The 16,653-nt window shown below is 44.5% G+C and overlaps 1 gene segment (V, D, J or C); it reads right to left on the reverse strand.

Annotated features, from left to right (window-relative positions):
- Positions 1–10,621: 10,621 nt before the first annotated feature.
- Positions 10,622–11,478, reverse strand: LOC140896809 (immunoglobulin lambda variable 2-23-like). The segment is given in 2 exon segments: positions 10,622–10,941; positions 11,472–11,478. Coding segments are annotated over 2 exon segments (327 nt in total).
- Between the last annotated feature and the right edge of the window lie 5,175 nt (positions 11,479–16,653).

Below are 16,653 nucleotides of genomic sequence, written 5' to 3' on the forward strand. Positions count from 1 at the left end.
GCACTTGAGACAGAGAGACCCTCCTGGATGCATTGCAGTTTAAGGCTGTGAGTTCTCACGCAGCTAGGCTCCCAAATCCAAGGGAATGCAGGATACGGTTCGGTTACGTTTCAGGGTTCAGTTTGAGCATAAGGATAATATTAGGGCTTAGGTTAAACCTTAGGGTTAGGAGTCATGGAAAGGGTTAGGGTTTATAGGGAAAATGTAAAAGCTGTGTTCCAATGTGCGTCTAACTTCCCCACACTCCTTTGAAAATCTCCGTCTATTCACCTTGGTGGTTTATTATCCAAATGCTAAGGATAAAACATGTCCCCATGATGTCTCCCACAGCCACCCAGTCTGAGGCTCTCCGATGCTGCTGAGAAGAGAAATCTGAACTGAACGTCTCCGAAGGCAGCTACATTTGGGGAACTGTAATTAAAAAATAAAAACAAACAAGCAGCCTTGAGAGGAAATAGGAGGAGTTTGGGGAACTCTCGACCTGAACTCAGCGTGTTTCCTGTGTCGGTGAACCTCCTGTTGAAGCACACGTGGGAATGGCAACCTACCTTGAAGGAAAGAGTTAACCTAGATGTGAACGCCCCTGGATTTAAACTCGGGACATCTGGGTTCACTTCAGATTCCATAACTGGATTCTCTTGCTAACCCATGGCAAGTAATTTTAACTCCTCACTTACATCATGGGGGGAAGGGAGTCAAATAACGTCTCTAAATCACATGTGATTTCTGAGGATAATCAGTTTTCAGGCGCTTATATGCAACTGTAGAGGGATATAATTCCATAGAAAATGCCATAGAAAAGTTCATTAAAAATGTAGAGTGGGATTTGAACAGCATGAATTCAGAGGTAGCTGGGCCTTGGGAATCCCATCTGAAATTCTTAGCAGAATTACTTTATTTTTTTTCTTTCTTCCCCTCTCTTTGCTGTCACTGATTAAAACCTAAAATACTAAAACAACAGGGGTCAAAAATCAACATGTATCTATAATTTTTACCAGTAGGTGACGCTGCTCTTCCAAGCGTTCACCACTCAGCCTACAGAGCATGGCTTTAATCGAGCGGGTCTTTCAAAAATGATGCACGGGAAAGAGAGACCCCAGCAAATCAGCACAACATGCGAGTTTGCCTTAGACTCCAATACTGAATCCGCTCGAGGAAGCACCCCCGCCGGGGGTCCATTAATTTTCACCATGTTTCACATATTTTACTCTCGTTTTTACCTCAAAGGGGTAATTTTAACAGCATAATCATTGTCAGACTTTTAGCCCACATTTTGCCAAATTGGATAAACATTTTTACCACACCTGGCCAATACGTGCCCCCGCTGTAGCTGAGAAACGACTTTTAAGACCTATAAGGCGCATTTTAAAACAGTGTAAACAGTCCCCTTCAGAGCACTGTCCCCAGCTGTAATGTCTGCAACGCTTTCCGTGTTCAGGTTAGTCTCAGGGAAGAAGGAGGGTTTGTGAGTCAGTTTCTGGGCTTTTACTGAGGACATCTGAGTTCGGTTCCCAACTCCGACCCGGCTCGCTGTTTGCCCTTGGACAAGGCAGTTAATCGCTCTATGCCTCAGTTTCCCTATATGTAAAATAGAAATTGCAATATTCCTCCAGTTCCCAGGGGGTTTATTAAGATCAATATCTTGCGATGTTCAGTAGTTACTGGTCATATAACTACGTCGATTTTTTTGCAATTCAGTGAAATTTGACCTTGTCCACGGAGCAAGGAGAGCTAAACATCTAACTCTGAGAGTGTCCTTTCAGTTTTCAAACAAAATTCTTATTTGGCCTTTTCTTCTACAGCTACTGTTGTTCCCCCTCGCTAAAAATTAAAATGAAGGGTACACAGAGGGATTTCAAAAGAAATAAGTATTCATACTTTTTAACAGAGCATGCAGCTGCTTACACAATATACCTGGAAGGCATTATTTTAATCCCATGGATTATTGAAAAGAAATGCGAGGGAATAAGGGTTTTCTAACAAATGACATAAAAACAGAACCTTGTCTGACGCTTGAACAGTGATTTACTTCCAGAACAGGAGGACCCAATGATTTATTTCCCTTACACGCATTTACAAAGACCTATTTTACTACAGTTATTTTACTGACCATTTTTAACCTCCATTTTGCAACAAATTAGCATATTTACATTATTTGTTATATTACAAAGAACCTCAATAAATGATGAGAAAATACTTTAAATAAGTTTCTTGACTAAACCCCTGCCATTTATATTCTCCAGTGGTGGCATTTTAATGCAGTCGTTCTCAGCCAGGGGTAGGGGTACCCCCGCAGATACGCAGAGGTCTTCCAGGGGGTACAGCAACTCATCTAGAGATTTGCCTACTTTTACAACAGGCTACTTAAAAAGCACTAGCGAAGTCAGTACAAACTTAAAATTTCATACAGACAATGACTTGTTTATAATGCTCTATATTCTATACACTGACAGGTATGTGCGATATTTATATTCCAAATGATTGATTGTATAATTAATGGTAAAAATAAAAAGATTTTTTTCAGTAATAGTGGGTTGTGAAGCTTCTATTTTACGTCTGATTTTCTTATAAAGTCATTTTTAAGTGAGGTGTAACTTGAGGTACGCAAGACAAATCAGATTCCTGAAAGGGGTAACTACAGTCTGGAAAGGTTGAGAACCATAAGAACATAGGAACGGACATACTGGATCAGACCAAAGGTCCATCTAGCCCAATATCCTGTCTCCTGACAGTGGCCAACGCCAGCTACCCCAGGGGAATGAACAGAACAGGGAATCGTCAAGTGATCCATCCCCAGTTGCTCATTCCCAGCTTTTGGCAAATACAGGCTAAGGACACCATCCCTGCCCATCCTGGCTAATAGCCATTGGTGGACCTATCCTCCTTATCTAGTTCTTTTTTTAACCCTGGCATAGTCTTGGCCTTCACAACGCCCTCTGGCAAAGAGCTCCACGGGCTGACTGTGCATTGCATGAAGAAATATTTCCTTTTGTTCGCTTTAAACCTGCTGCCCATTAATTGCATTGGGTAACCCCTAGTTCTTGTGTTAAGAGAAGAATAAATAACACTTCCCTATTTACTTTATCCGCACCAGTAGATATTTTATACACCTCTATCATATCCCCCCATAGTCGTCTCTTTTCCAAGCTGAAAAGTCCCGGTTTTATTCATCTCTCCTCATATGGAAGCCACTGGTTTAATACAGCAGTTTGAATAAGAATTTGGCGCTTTGGAGAGATTAGGAAGGAGTAATCTGACAGCACCACGTCCGAGCCAGAATGTGTGTTTTAAACAGTGCAGCGGAACTCCGGAGGGGCTCCGCTTCCAACCTCAACGTGCACAGCATTATCTGCAGCTGGGAAGGGAGGGTTTTTGTTCGGCTCTCCTATGTGGCTCTGTCACTGTGCCAGACTCAGGGCGCAGAGATACACCGCGCTGTCCGCCAGCTCCAGGGCTGCGATGTTCAGAACGGTGGAGCTGTCATCAGCCTGGGAAGAAAACCTCTTCTGGGCGAAACTTGCAGTGTTGCTTTGGCCGCTGATGGACTTCGCTCCTCTCCAGAGAATGTACTGCGGGGCCTGGTTCGGATACTGACGGTACCAGTGGAGATAGGCATAGCTATCGCTGGTGGTGTAAGAACAGCTGAGTGTCACAGAACCTCCAGCTGATCCAGACACTTCGGGTTCGTTGGACTGAACCGAGTTACTGAACGCAGCACCTGCAAAAAAGACAAACAGATTCATGGACAACATTTCACCTGTAGCTGAGCCGTGGAAATGATTCCACCTGCATTGCAGTTAAAGGGAATTTCAATGAAGTCTTAAAAAGAAAAGGAGTACTTGTGGCACCTTAGAGACTAACCAATTTATTTGAGCATGAGCTTTCGTGAGCTACAGCTCATGCTCAAATAAATTGGTTAGTCTCTAAGGTGCCACAAGTACTCCTTTTCTTTTTGCGAATACAGACTAACACGGCTGTTCCTCTGAAAAATGAAGTCTTAGGCGCCTGACTCCATAGGATTTACAGTTATGAGCAGGGGCAGGGTTAGCGTTTACCGTTAGGATTAAGGCGAGGGTAAGAATAAGGATGTAGGGTTATGGTGAGGGTCAGGTTGTAGCATTCGCGTTTTGGTTACAGTCTAGGGTAACCCTTAAGTATAGAGATAGGTTCATGGTTCAATGGGAATCGAGTGTCCGGTTCCCTTAGGCTTCTTTGAAATCCCAGCCCAGTTACCAAGGAAATTGAATATCCAAATGCTGAGAATAAAACACGTCTCCATAGTATCTTCTATCTATACCGCCCAAGTTTCAAACTCAAAGCTATTGCCGCTGTGTCAGAGGAACATAAACTGCAGTCTGTGAGAGCAGCTACACAACTGTGGAAATTCATTAGAAACTAACGGAGAGGAAGAGGGAGGAGTTGGGGAACTCACCGCAGATGCAGTGGGTTGAGGTCAGCCTGCAGCTGACATATTAGTGTTGTTAAGGGGCGGAGGATGGGCTTATGGACAATGGTCTGCTCTGGGATTCAGAGACCTGCTCTGCCATAGACTGTGTGTGTGACTGTGGGAAATGCTCCATGCTTCTGTTTCCCTAGATGTAAAAAAGCGAGGGGTTTCTTCTAACTCATATAGGGACTGTTGATATTTCATGACACGCTCAGGTATCATTTGGCTGGGGGATGAACTTGTCACCAGCAATAGTGTCCGGGGTTATCAGAAGAAAAATGTAACGGGATGAGGCGCCCAACTCTGTTACCCTCCTTTGAAACGCCCGGCCAGAACTCTGAAAAGAATTGTTTAAATTATTTTTGTCTTTCATTTTCTGCCTTTGCCGACAGCCTGAGTTAAAGCGAAGAGCTATAGTCTAGCATGGAAAGGTTTCTTATGACAACCTGTGTTTCTATTTTCCACCAGCAGAGGGCGATGATTTTACCACCTACGACGAGCTTAGAGTTCAGGGCTCTCGACCTATACTCTTGGGAAAATTGAATTGCAATTAAATTGTTTCCAAACAAATCCGCCCAAAATTTCAAGGTCTCTGCGATAGGCGTATTGATGTGACCGCTAGGGAGCTGGTAACAGCAGCTGGAGCCCGCTACCCAATAATCGGTATTTCTATTTCCCCATATTTCAATTTGCATATGTTACCCCCATTTCACCAAACGGGCAGTATAGTGTTAACCTAACGAGCTATTTAACAGTCTATTATCCCTTTTCAATGACATTTTTAATTCACATTTTACCTGAATTAGTATTTCTAACAGTAGTTCATTTTGTCTATATTTCACTCAAAATTGTAACCCTTTTTTACTACAAATGATTCCTTCTCCCCCCCCACTTCAAAGATATAAATAATCTCCTAAACTAGGCAAAGCTGTGTTAATAATTTCCTAAATAAATGTCAGGCCCATTATATTATCCCAGGGCGACATTTAAATTAGCTCTCAAAATAAATATGTAACTGTTAAGGGAAGTTCTATCTTTGCAATGCAGATACTCTCTTTCAATGCGCTGCTCCCCGTTTTAATGTCTGTAACAGCCCCTGCAGCAAGGCTGGGAGAGGTTTTGAACAGCCCTGCTGTGAGATTCTTTCACCGTGGGCGCTGCAGGGCGCAGTAACACACCGCTTTGTCCGCCAGCTCCAGCGCTGTGACTTTCAGTTCTGTTGAGCTCTCGTCGGCCTGAGAGGAAATTCTCTCCTTGGCGAAATCTGCAGTGTCGCTGTAAGCGTTGTGTGTCTTTGTTCCTCGCTGCAGAACGTACTGAGGGGCTCGGCTGGGAAACTGGCGGTACCAAAAGCGAGAGACGCCCGCAGTGTCACTGGTATCGTAGGAACAGCTGTGTGTCACCTACTGACCCAGACACTTCGGGTTCCTTGGATCGGACCGAGTCGCACAGGGCAGCACCTGCAATCAAGGTCCGGGTGACACTTTCAATTGCACTTGACCCATGGAAAAGGTTCCAAATGCATGGCAGTTTGAGGGTGGGGAAATTCAAAGGAATGCGGAATAGGGGCGTTATGCGCCAACAACGCCAAAGGAATTAAGGGTAGGGTTAGGGGTGACAAAGGAGAAAAAGGTTAGCGTTTAGGGGAAGGGCTAAGGTTAGGGGGAATCTATGCTGGACAGTTTGCGATTGTGCTTCGAGTTTAATGCGCAAGGAGTTTTCCGTAGAATTCTCTGAAAATTCGTGCCCGGTTACCTAGGAGATTCACTATCCAAAAACCGAGAATAACCCACGTCTCCATGGTGTCTCCTCCTGCAACCACCAAATTTCTACCTCCCAGATATTGCTGCCGCTGCAAAATAAATTACATTTCACGTCTCCTGAAGGCAGCTCGGACCGGAGACGGTTAATCAGAAACCCGCCGAGTGGGAGAGGGAGGAGTTTGGGGAGCTCGTAGCAGACACAGGAAACAAGCCGTGTTCAGGTTAGTCTGCGGCTGAAATCGCTGGGCGGTTCAGGAAAAAAGGCAAGTTTGTGAGTGCAGTTGAAATCGCGAGGTGGTTCAAGGAAGAAGGAGGGTTTGTGAGTCAGTTTCTGGTCTGGGACTGGGGACACCTGGATTCAGTTCTCGCCTCTGCCACCGACTGCCTGTTTGCCCTGGAGCAAGCCAGTTAATGTCTCTGTGCCGCAGTTTCCCTACATGTAAAGTAGATATTGTTATATTTCTCCATCTCCCAGGGTGATTGTGAGGATAAATATCTTGGGGTGATTAGCAGTTACTGGGAGGTCATATTACTGTATAGTTTTTTTTTTTTTTTTGGTTGAATGAAGTCTGAGATTGTCCAAGGAGCAATGCGAACTAGACATCTAACTCTCTGTCTTCTTTGAATGTTTCGGACATCATTCTTGAAATAATTATTTTATTTGGCCTTTTCTTCTTCAGCCATTGTTGTTCCCTGGATAGAAATTATGAAATTAAACATAAAGTGATTTCAAACAACAATAAGTATTCACACTTTTCAACATTCAGCTGGTTTCACAATATACCTGGAAGGCATTGTTTTGATCATATGGATTATTGAAAAGAAATGCGAGGCAATGAGGGTTTTCTAACAAATTACATCAAAGCAGACCCTTGTCTGATGATTGAACAGTGATTTAGTTCTGGAACATTAGGAGCCAATGATTTGTTTACATTACCCGCATTTACAAAGAGCTATTTTATTGTAATTATTTTACCCATCAATTTTAACCACCATTTTGCAACAAATTCCGTTTTTTACATGATTTATTGTATTACTAAGAACACCAACAGAGGGTGAGAAAATACTTTAAATAAGTTTATTGACTAGACCCCTGCCATTTATATTCTCTAGTGGTGGTATTTCAATGCACTTGTTCTCAACCAGGGTTAGAGGTCTTCCTGGGGGTACATCAATTCATCTAGATATTAGCCTAATTTTACAAAAGGCTGCGTAAAAAGAACTAGCAAAGTCAGTACAAACTGACAGGTTTCAGAGTAACAGCCGTGTTAGTCTGTATTCGCAAAAAGAAAAGAAGTACTTGTGGCACCTTAGAGACTAACCAATTTATTTGAGCATAAGCTTCCGTGAGCTAAAGCTCACTTCATCGGATGCATACTGTGCAAACAATGACTTGTTTATACTGCTTTATATTCTATACACTGACATGTAAGTGCGATATTTCCAATTGATTGATTTTATAATTAATGGTAAAAATAAAAAGAATTTTTTCAGTAATAGTGGGCTGTGAAGCTTCTATTTTATGTCGGATTTTCTTATAAAGTCACTTTTAAGTGAGGTATAACTTGGGGTACGCAAGATAAATCAGACTCCTGAAAGGGGTACAAATAGTTTGGAAAGGTTGAGAGCCGTAAGAACATAGGAATGGCCAGACTGGGGCAGACAAAAGGTCCGTCTAGCCCAGTATCCTGTCTTCCAACAGTGGCCAGTGCCAGGTGCCCCAGAGGGAATGAACAGAACAGGGAATCATCTAGTAATCCATCCCCAGTTGCTCATTCCCAGCTTCTAGCAAACAGGTTAGGGACACCATCCCTGCCCATCCTGGCTAATAGCCATTGATGAACCTATCCTCTATGAATTTATCTAGTTCCTTTTTGAACCCCGTTATAGTCGTGACCTTCACAACATCCTCTGACATTAACCGTTCCACAGGTTGATTGCAGGGAGAAATATTTCCTTTTGTTTGTTTTAAATCTGCTGCCTATTGATTTCATTGGGTGACCCCTGGTTCTTGTGTTAAGAGAAGAATAAATAACACTTCCCTATTTACTTTATCCACACCAGTAGAGATTTTATACACCTCTATCATATCCCCCCATAGTCGTCTCTTTTTCAAGCTGAAAAGTCCCGGTTTTATTCATCTCTCCTCATATGCCACCATGTCAAGGTTCCTCCCCCACTCTGAACTCTAGGGTACAGATGTGGGGATCTGCATGAAAAACCTCCTAAGCTTATCTTTACCAGCTTAGGTCAAAACTTCCCCAAGGTACAAAATATTCCACCCTTTGTCCTTGGATTGGCCGCTACCACCACCAAACTAATACTGGTTATTGGGGAAGAGCTGTTTGGACGCGTCTTTGCCCCCCAAAAATACTTCCCAAAACCTTGCACCCCACTTCCTGGACAAGGTTTGGTAAAAAGCCTCACCAATTTGCCTAGGTGACTACAGACCCAGACCCTTGGATCTTAAGAACAATGAACAATCCTCCCAACACTTGCACCCCCCCTTTCCTGGGAAATGTTGGATAAAAAGCCTCACCAATTTGCATAGGTGACCACAGACCCAAACCCTTGGATCTGAGAACAATGAAAAAGCATTCAGTTTTTACAAGAAGACTTTTAATAAAAAATAGAAGTAAATAGAAATAAAGAAATCCCCCCTGTAAAATCAGGATGGTAGATATCTTACAGGGTAATTAGATTCCAAAACATAGAGAACCCCTCTAGGCAAAACCTTAAGTTACAAAAAAGATGCACAGACAGAAATAGTTATGCTATTCAGCACAATTCTTTTCTCAGCCATTTAAAGAAATCATAATCTAACACATACCTAGCTAGATTACTTACTAAAAGTTCTAAGACTCCATTCCTGTTCTGTCCCTGGCAAGAGCAGCACACAGACAGACACAGACCCTTTGTTTCTCTCCCTCCTCCCAGCTTTTTTTTTTTCCATTTCCCTCTTGTGGGCAGCCTCTTGGTGTTGTTCTGCCTCCCTTTCTTGTTCCTTCTTCAGCTGCATGAGTTCTATCTGTCTTTCATGTTCCCTTTGTCTTTCCTCAGCCTGAAATTTGGCTAATTCGAGCTGTAGTCGAGCCACGGATTTTGCCATTCTAACCTCTCTGTTTTTACTAACTTTACACCCGAGGTTTAGAAATAAACAAACAAAACTTGGCTGTAAAATTTTGCTGTGCTGGAATAGAATACCTATTCTCTGATAGTGATTGTCAGCCTACAGAAAAAGACAAATTCCCTTGTCTCTGCTCTGGGCCCAAATTAAAGCAAAAAACATATCTATTCAGGGGACACCATCACAGGGCCTAATAACATCAGCCACACTATCAGAGGCTCGTTCACCTGCACATCCACCAATGTGATATATGCCATCATGTGCCAGCAATGCCCCTCTGCCATGTACATTGGTCAAACTGGACAGTCTCTACGTAAAAGAATAAATGGACACAAATCAGATGTCAAGAATTATAACATTCATAAACCAGTCGGAGAACACTTCAATCTCTCTGGTCACGCAATCACAGACATGAAGGTCGCTATCTTAAAACAAAAAAACTTCAAATCCAGACTCCAGCGAGAAACTGCTGAATTGGAATTCATTTGCAAATTGGATACTATTAATTTAGGCTTAAATAGAGACTGGGAGTGGCTAAGTCATTATGCAAGGTAGCCTGTTTCCTCTTGTTTTTTCCTACCCCCCCCCCCCAGATGTTCTGGTTTAACTTGGATTTAAACTTGGAGAGTGGTCAGTTTAGATGAGCTATTACCAGCAGGAGAGTGAGTTTGTGTGTGTATGGGGGTGGGGGGGAAGTGAGAAAACCTGGATCTATGCAGGAAATAGCCCGACTTGATTATGTAAAGAGTTGTCACTTTGGATGGGCTAGCACCAGCAGGAGAGTGAATTTGTGTGGGGGGGTGGAGGGTGAGAAAACCTGGATTTGTGCTGGAAATGGCCCACCTGTTGATCACTTTAGATAAGCTATTACCAGCAGGACAGTGGGGTGGGAGGAGGTATTGTTTCATATTCTCTGTGTGTATATAAAGTCTGCTGCAGTTTCCACGGTACACATCTGATGAAGTGAGCTGTAGCTCACGAAAGCTCATGCTCAAATAAATTGGTTAGTCTCTAAGGTGCCACAAGTACTCCTTTTCTTTTTGCGAATACAGACTAACACGGCTGTTCCTCTGAAACCTGGTTTAATACAGCAGTTTGAATAAGAATTTGGCGCTTTGGAGAGATTAGGAAGGATTAATCTGACAGCACCACGTCCGAGCCAGAATGTGTGTTTTTAACAGTGCAGCAAAACTCCGGAGGGACTCCGCTTCCAACTCCAATGTGCACAGCATTATCTGCAGCTGGGAAGGGAGGGTTTTTGTTCGGCTCTCCTATGTGGCTCTGTCACTGTGCCAGACTCAGGGCGCAGAGATACACCGCGCTGTCCGCCAGCTCCAGGGCTGCGATGTTCAGAACGGTGGAGCTGTCATCAGCCTGGGAAGAAAACCTCTGCTGGGCGAAACTTGCAGTGTTGCTTTGGCCGCTGGCGGACTTCGCTCCTCTCCAGAGAATGTACTGCGGGGCCTGGTTCGGATACTGACGGTACCAGTAGAGATAGGCATAGCTAACGCTGGTGGTGTAAGAACAGCTGAGTGTCACAGAACCTCCAGCTGATCCAGACACTTCGGGTTCGTTGGACCGAACCGAGTTACCGAGCGCAGCACCTGGAAGAAGACGAACACATTCGAGGTCATTTCACCTGTAGCTGAGCCCTGGATATGATTCCACCTGCATTGCAGTTTAAGGGAATTTGAAGGAAGTCTAAGGGATTTAGTCGCCTAACTCAATAGACATTAATGTCATGGGCAGGAGAAGGGTTGGGGCTTTAACGTTAGGTTTAAGGAGAGGGTATGAACAAGGGTTTAGGGTTATGGTGAGGGTGAACTGTCAGGCTGTGGTATTCCCGTTTTGGTTACAGTTCAGGGTACGGGTTAAGCAGAGGGTTAGGGTTCAATGGGAACTCCCTGTCTAGTTTCCTTGAAATCCCAGCCCAGTTACCTAGGAGGTTGAATATAGAAATGCTGAGACTAAAACACTTCTCCATAGTATCTTCTCTATCCACCAAGTTTCAAACTCCCAGCTATTGCCGCTGCCTGAGAGGAATATAAATGTCACGTCTGTGAGGGCAGCTACAACTGTGTAAAATTAATTATAAACCAATGGAGAGAAAGAGGGAGGAGTTCGGGTAACTCACCGCACATCCACGAAACAGAGTAAGTTCAGGTCAGCCTGCAGCTGACATATTAGCGTTGTTAAGGGAGGGGGATGGGCTTGTGGACGAGGGTCTGCTCTGGGACTCAGAGACCTGCTCTGCCACATACTCTGAGTATGTGACGATGGATAATCTATCCCTCAGTTTCCCTTGCTGTAAAATGGGGGGTTTCCAAATCTCTTGACGCACGCAGATATCATTGGTATTGGGCATTACTATGTTTGCCAGCAATAATGTCATTATTGCAGGGTTAGGATCAGGGTTCGGGTTAAGGATAGCCGGGGTTCGGATATGGGTCAGGGTTAGAATCAGGGTTCGGGTTCTGGGTAGAACGGGAGTTGGGAGCCTAATTCCATGAAGCTTCTTCCAAAAAACAGCACCCTGGTACCTAGTTGGTTAAAGACCCAAAGGCTGAGAATGAAACGCGTCTCCATGGTGCCTCAGACAGCGGCAGCCGGACAAGCTGAGAGGTCGCGGCGAGAAGAATCTTAAAGGCAACTTCTCGGAACAAGGGCTGGGAGTGGTTACTGCGAGACCAGCTGAGCAGAAGAGGGAGGGGTTCGGGAAATGCATAACAGACACAGGAAACGTGCTGGGTTCTGCCCCTGAAGCGCCAGTGAGAACTCGTGGGGCAAATTCCTTCCACTGCACTTCCTGGAAGATCGGTTTCTTATTCATTTTCATTGTTATTGTCCTTCTTGTTGCTACTCAGGGAGACGCAAATTAAAGACATTGTGGGAAGACTTAAGTTCTGTGTTGTGCGTACTGGTTTTGTCGGTGTGGATATCCTTTTGTATGTCTCTATGTCTGTGTTTGCATGTGCATGCGTGTATGTCTGCATGCTTCCGTATTTTGTGCCTTTGTGTACCTATCCAATTGAACCCATGCTGGTTTACCCCATCTGGGGAAATCCCGCCCAATGGAATTACAGTTTATTTATACCTGTGGTGGACCTGGCCCAGTTGACTCCATTTCACCCACAGTGATTCACCGCAGCTGGGAGCAGACCCACTGTGGGTAAACTGGCGTTAATCTGAAGTAATAAAATGGTGAATGAGGCCCATAAGTCTTCACAGGTGTCAGGTCGTGTGGGTTATACCAGCCCTATCACCTGGTGTAACCATCTGTCTGTGGCCTGGGGATACACCTCTACAGTTGTGTTTCTCATGATAAGAAAGCCAAGGGGTGGGTTTTTGTACAGGTCTCCCTATTAAACGCCTCATAGTGTCTTCCACGAGAGCACAGAAATACATCGCTGAGTCCGTCGGCTTTAGCTCTTTAATGGTTAAACTGAAGAATTTTGAGGATTTCCTGAATTGTGCAGAAAACCGTCTCCCGGCTCCATTCTTTTCATCGTTACTCTCATCTATTCGGAAGAGGAAATCCATTCTCCCTGATCGTCGCTGTCTGTACCAAAATAAGTAATAATACTGATATCCAGTGGAGAAAGTACACTCCAGGGTGACAGTCTGGCCCCCCCACTTTACCAGCTGCCCTTGTGTTTGGGTGACACTGCCTTGTCCCTGGCTGAAACCTGCAGGGAAGGAAAGAGATGCAGAAAAAGTTCACTCTAATTAAGCATGTAAAATTGTTGCACATCGACAGCCACTCTCGTGAGAGGAGAACAGAGTCCCTTGAGGACTCACGGCCTCCCAGAAATTGAAAGGCTATTTATGCGCATCTTGTACAAAGAGACCCACTCAGGCGTAGAATACAGGATTGGTTTGCCCAGCTTCTAGTAAGGCAGCAGTGAAGTTGAGACTGGAACCCAGGAGTCCTGAGTCCTAATCGTACATGCTCTAACCATAGACCCTGATTCCCACGCAGGGCTGGGAATAGGACCCAGGAATCCTGATTCTCAGTCTAACTGCTTTCAACCTCTGGACTCTATTCCTCTCCCAGAGGTGGGACTAGAAACCAGGCCAGACCCACTCCTTTAACTCACTAGACACCCCCACTCCTCCCTGAGTTGTGAACAGAATCCCAAAATCCTGTCTTCCAGTTGCTCCCCCTCCCCCCGCTGCCCACGCCTATTCAAATCCACTGGGTAACAGAAGCTGTAATATTCATTTCCCCCTTTAGCTGACACTTACTCAAAGAAAGGAATGCTGTTACTGTCCAGATCAGGATTTCTGGAGCATTCATGGTTAAATATATTGTTTCCAGATCTTCAGGCGCTCCAAGCCACCACAATGATGGGTGCAATACAGGAACCTGAATAGAACAGAATCTTATGGTGAAGTTTCTCTCACAGAATCAAGTCAGAGACATTAAATCTGTGGCAAGAGCTCCATTTAGTCCTCTCCTATAGACCCCAGTTGAAGCCTGTTTCTCTCACCATGGAACAGCTAATACCCTCCGGTAGCATTTACCCCACCCGCTGTGGCTTTGGCTTGTTCCTGTCACGTGTCACCTTTCTGACCTCCAGATCTCTTTCGCAGCTCAGTAGAAGGAGCAACTTGTTCTTCTTAGTACTTCGGAGAGGATAACTCAGCAAGAATCACAAAGTCGAGCAGGTTTTTACTTTTTTTTTCAAATGTTAACACACACACACCCACACACACACGGGACTACACATTGATCCCATTGCCACAGATCTGGGCAGGGCCCTCCCTGCTCACAGCCCAGAGAAAAAATTTGCGGAGGGTTCTTTCTCCAGAGTGAAGCAAAATTAAGCCCGTTGAGTCACGACCTGGGGATCTGGGCCATTGACGCCAATACAGTTATTATTCAAAATCCTCCTGGTGTACAGACTTCAGGCTTGTTCGAATACTCTGTGTTTGTTATGTTTCTTGGCTCGTGAGTAGGGCTGGGATATTCAAAAGAGCCTAAGGGAGTTGAATTTCACTGGAATTTTCAAAGGAAACTGGGTGCTTAACTCATTTAAAATCCTAACCATAATTACAAGTGGCTCATTAAAGAATACAGTGTTAGAAGAATTACTGAAATGAAGAGTAGGTATTTTTTAACCTACAGCCAGGTATTGCTACTCTAACAGCAGCTGCTACTGCCCTCCCCTCTCCCACCTCTCAGCTGTGCCAGGGAGGGCGGGGGGAGAAGTTGCTCCTCTGCATATATTGTAGCTCAAAGACAAGTTTGATAAGAAGGTTTGAGAGCAAAGATGGGCAAGTGGTTAGGCCAGGAGCCTAGAATCTGGGAGATTCTGTGTGACGTTGGGTGGGTGACTTGTTGGCTTCTCTGCGATTCAGGTCCTCATCCCTGAAATGGAGATCGTGGCCCTGTCCTATATCACAGAAGTGTTGTGAAAATAAAATAAATCGAAGGCAGTAAGGTGCTCAGGTGATGGGGGTCAAAAAAGTAACTTAGATTGAAGTTATGGGCTTATGGTAAATTTTTCAAGAGCACCTAAGTGAGGTAGGACACAGCCCCATTTTGAAAAGGCAGTTTTGAAAATGTTCTCCTGAAAGCAGGAATTACGGAATGACATTCTCTGACCTCTGCTATGCAGGAGTCAGCCCAGATAATCAGACAGGTGCCTTTTGGTTTTTAAAATCTGTTATATCCGTCCGTGCTCATTTTTAATGGAAATCTGGTGTTCAAAACCCGAAATCAGATTAAAACGCTGAGAACAAGTGTTTCCTTGCACACAGTTGGAAATTGACGGTCATGGTGATGGCACCTAGACAATAAAACTGAGATCTGGGCTGGCCCTGTCAGGCAAGGACCCTGCATCAAAGATTTTTCAAACTCAACAGCAGAGACAGATGGGGAAGAATGCAAGTGAGGGATGTGGGAGGGTTTTGTGCAGCTGTCTGCGGGGACCCTCACTGTGTCTCATTCAAGGCACAATAATACACAGCTCCGTCCGCCAGCTCCAGGCCTGCGATGGTCAGAACTGTAGCAGTGGCTTTAGCTTCAGAAATGAACCTCCTCTGGGCAAAATCTGCGTGGTCACTGATGGTGCTTCCCTTCGCGCCTCCCCGGAGAATGTCCTGCGGGGCTTGGCTGGGGCTCTGGCGGTACCAGTGGAGAGAGACACCGCTATAGCTGGTGCTGTAGGAGCAGCTGACTGCCACAGCGCCTCCTTCTGTGACAGACAGGTCGGGTTCATAGATAGATAGATAGATAGTCTGAGTGCACATTTCTGAAACAGACAGAGCAGAGGAACCGAGGCAGAAGGAGAGTTACACAGACAGAGAAAGGCAGAGTGAAGGAAAGAAAGAGACAGTTTCTAGAAAGATAATTAAAGATGCAACTTCGGTATGAGAGAGACAGACTCATAAGCAGTGAGGCAATAATTAATAATCATTTATATCTTAAGCATTTCAAACTGAAATCCTGACATAGCAAAGCCTTTAAACACATGTTTAATTTTAAGCAACGTGTGTAGCCCATTGATTTCAACAAGAGTAAAGTAAGTGCCCACGTGTTTCTCTGGATTGGGTCCTAAGAATCTAGGAGCATTTAGAGTAGTAAACAATGAGCAACAAATGAAGTGATAGCAGAAAGAAATATGATCGAAAGTGAAAATACAGTTGCATACTGTGGAACTCCTTGCCAGAGGATGTTGTGAAGGCCAAGACTATAACAGGGTTCAAAAGAGAACTAGATAAATTCATGGAGGACAGGTCCATCGATGGCTATTAACCAGGATGGGCAGGGATGGTGTCCCTAGCATCTGTTTGCCAGAGGCTGGGAATGGGTGACAGGAGGTGGAAAACCTGATGATTCCCTGTTCTGTTCATTCCCTCTTGCACTTGGCATCGCCACTGTCAGAAGACAGGATACTGGGCTAGATGGACCATTTGTCTGACCCAGTATGGCCTTTCTTATGTTCTTATAGCACTTAAAGGCTTCAGTGATTCAAATGGCAGAGGTAATTTGTTTAAATCAAAAGAGAAAAAAAAAATTCCCATGCAAATATACAAGATCCACCCATAGGGGGGCCATGGAACCAAACTTAGACAAATAAGTTGTCAAGCAGACAAACACAGTGCCTTCCACACTATGTTGCCCTGAGCAACCTTTCACTTTTTGTACAGTTACAGATATTACCCTACTCCACAGTGGGTCTGATAACACAGAAGTTCACAAAGGAGTCCTGGAGAGACACCTCTTCAATTTCCAAGGTCAGACACATTTTATTAATAAAATAATCGTTATCCTCCAAGTACAAAACTGCTGAGAATTTCCCAGGGGCAAA

This window comes from Lepidochelys kempii, chromosome 13, assembly GCF_965140265.1.
Source record: "Lepidochelys kempii isolate rLepKem1 chromosome 13, rLepKem1.hap2, whole genome shotgun sequence".
Taxonomy (NCBI): Eukaryota; Metazoa; Chordata; order Testudines; family Cheloniidae; genus Lepidochelys; species Lepidochelys kempii.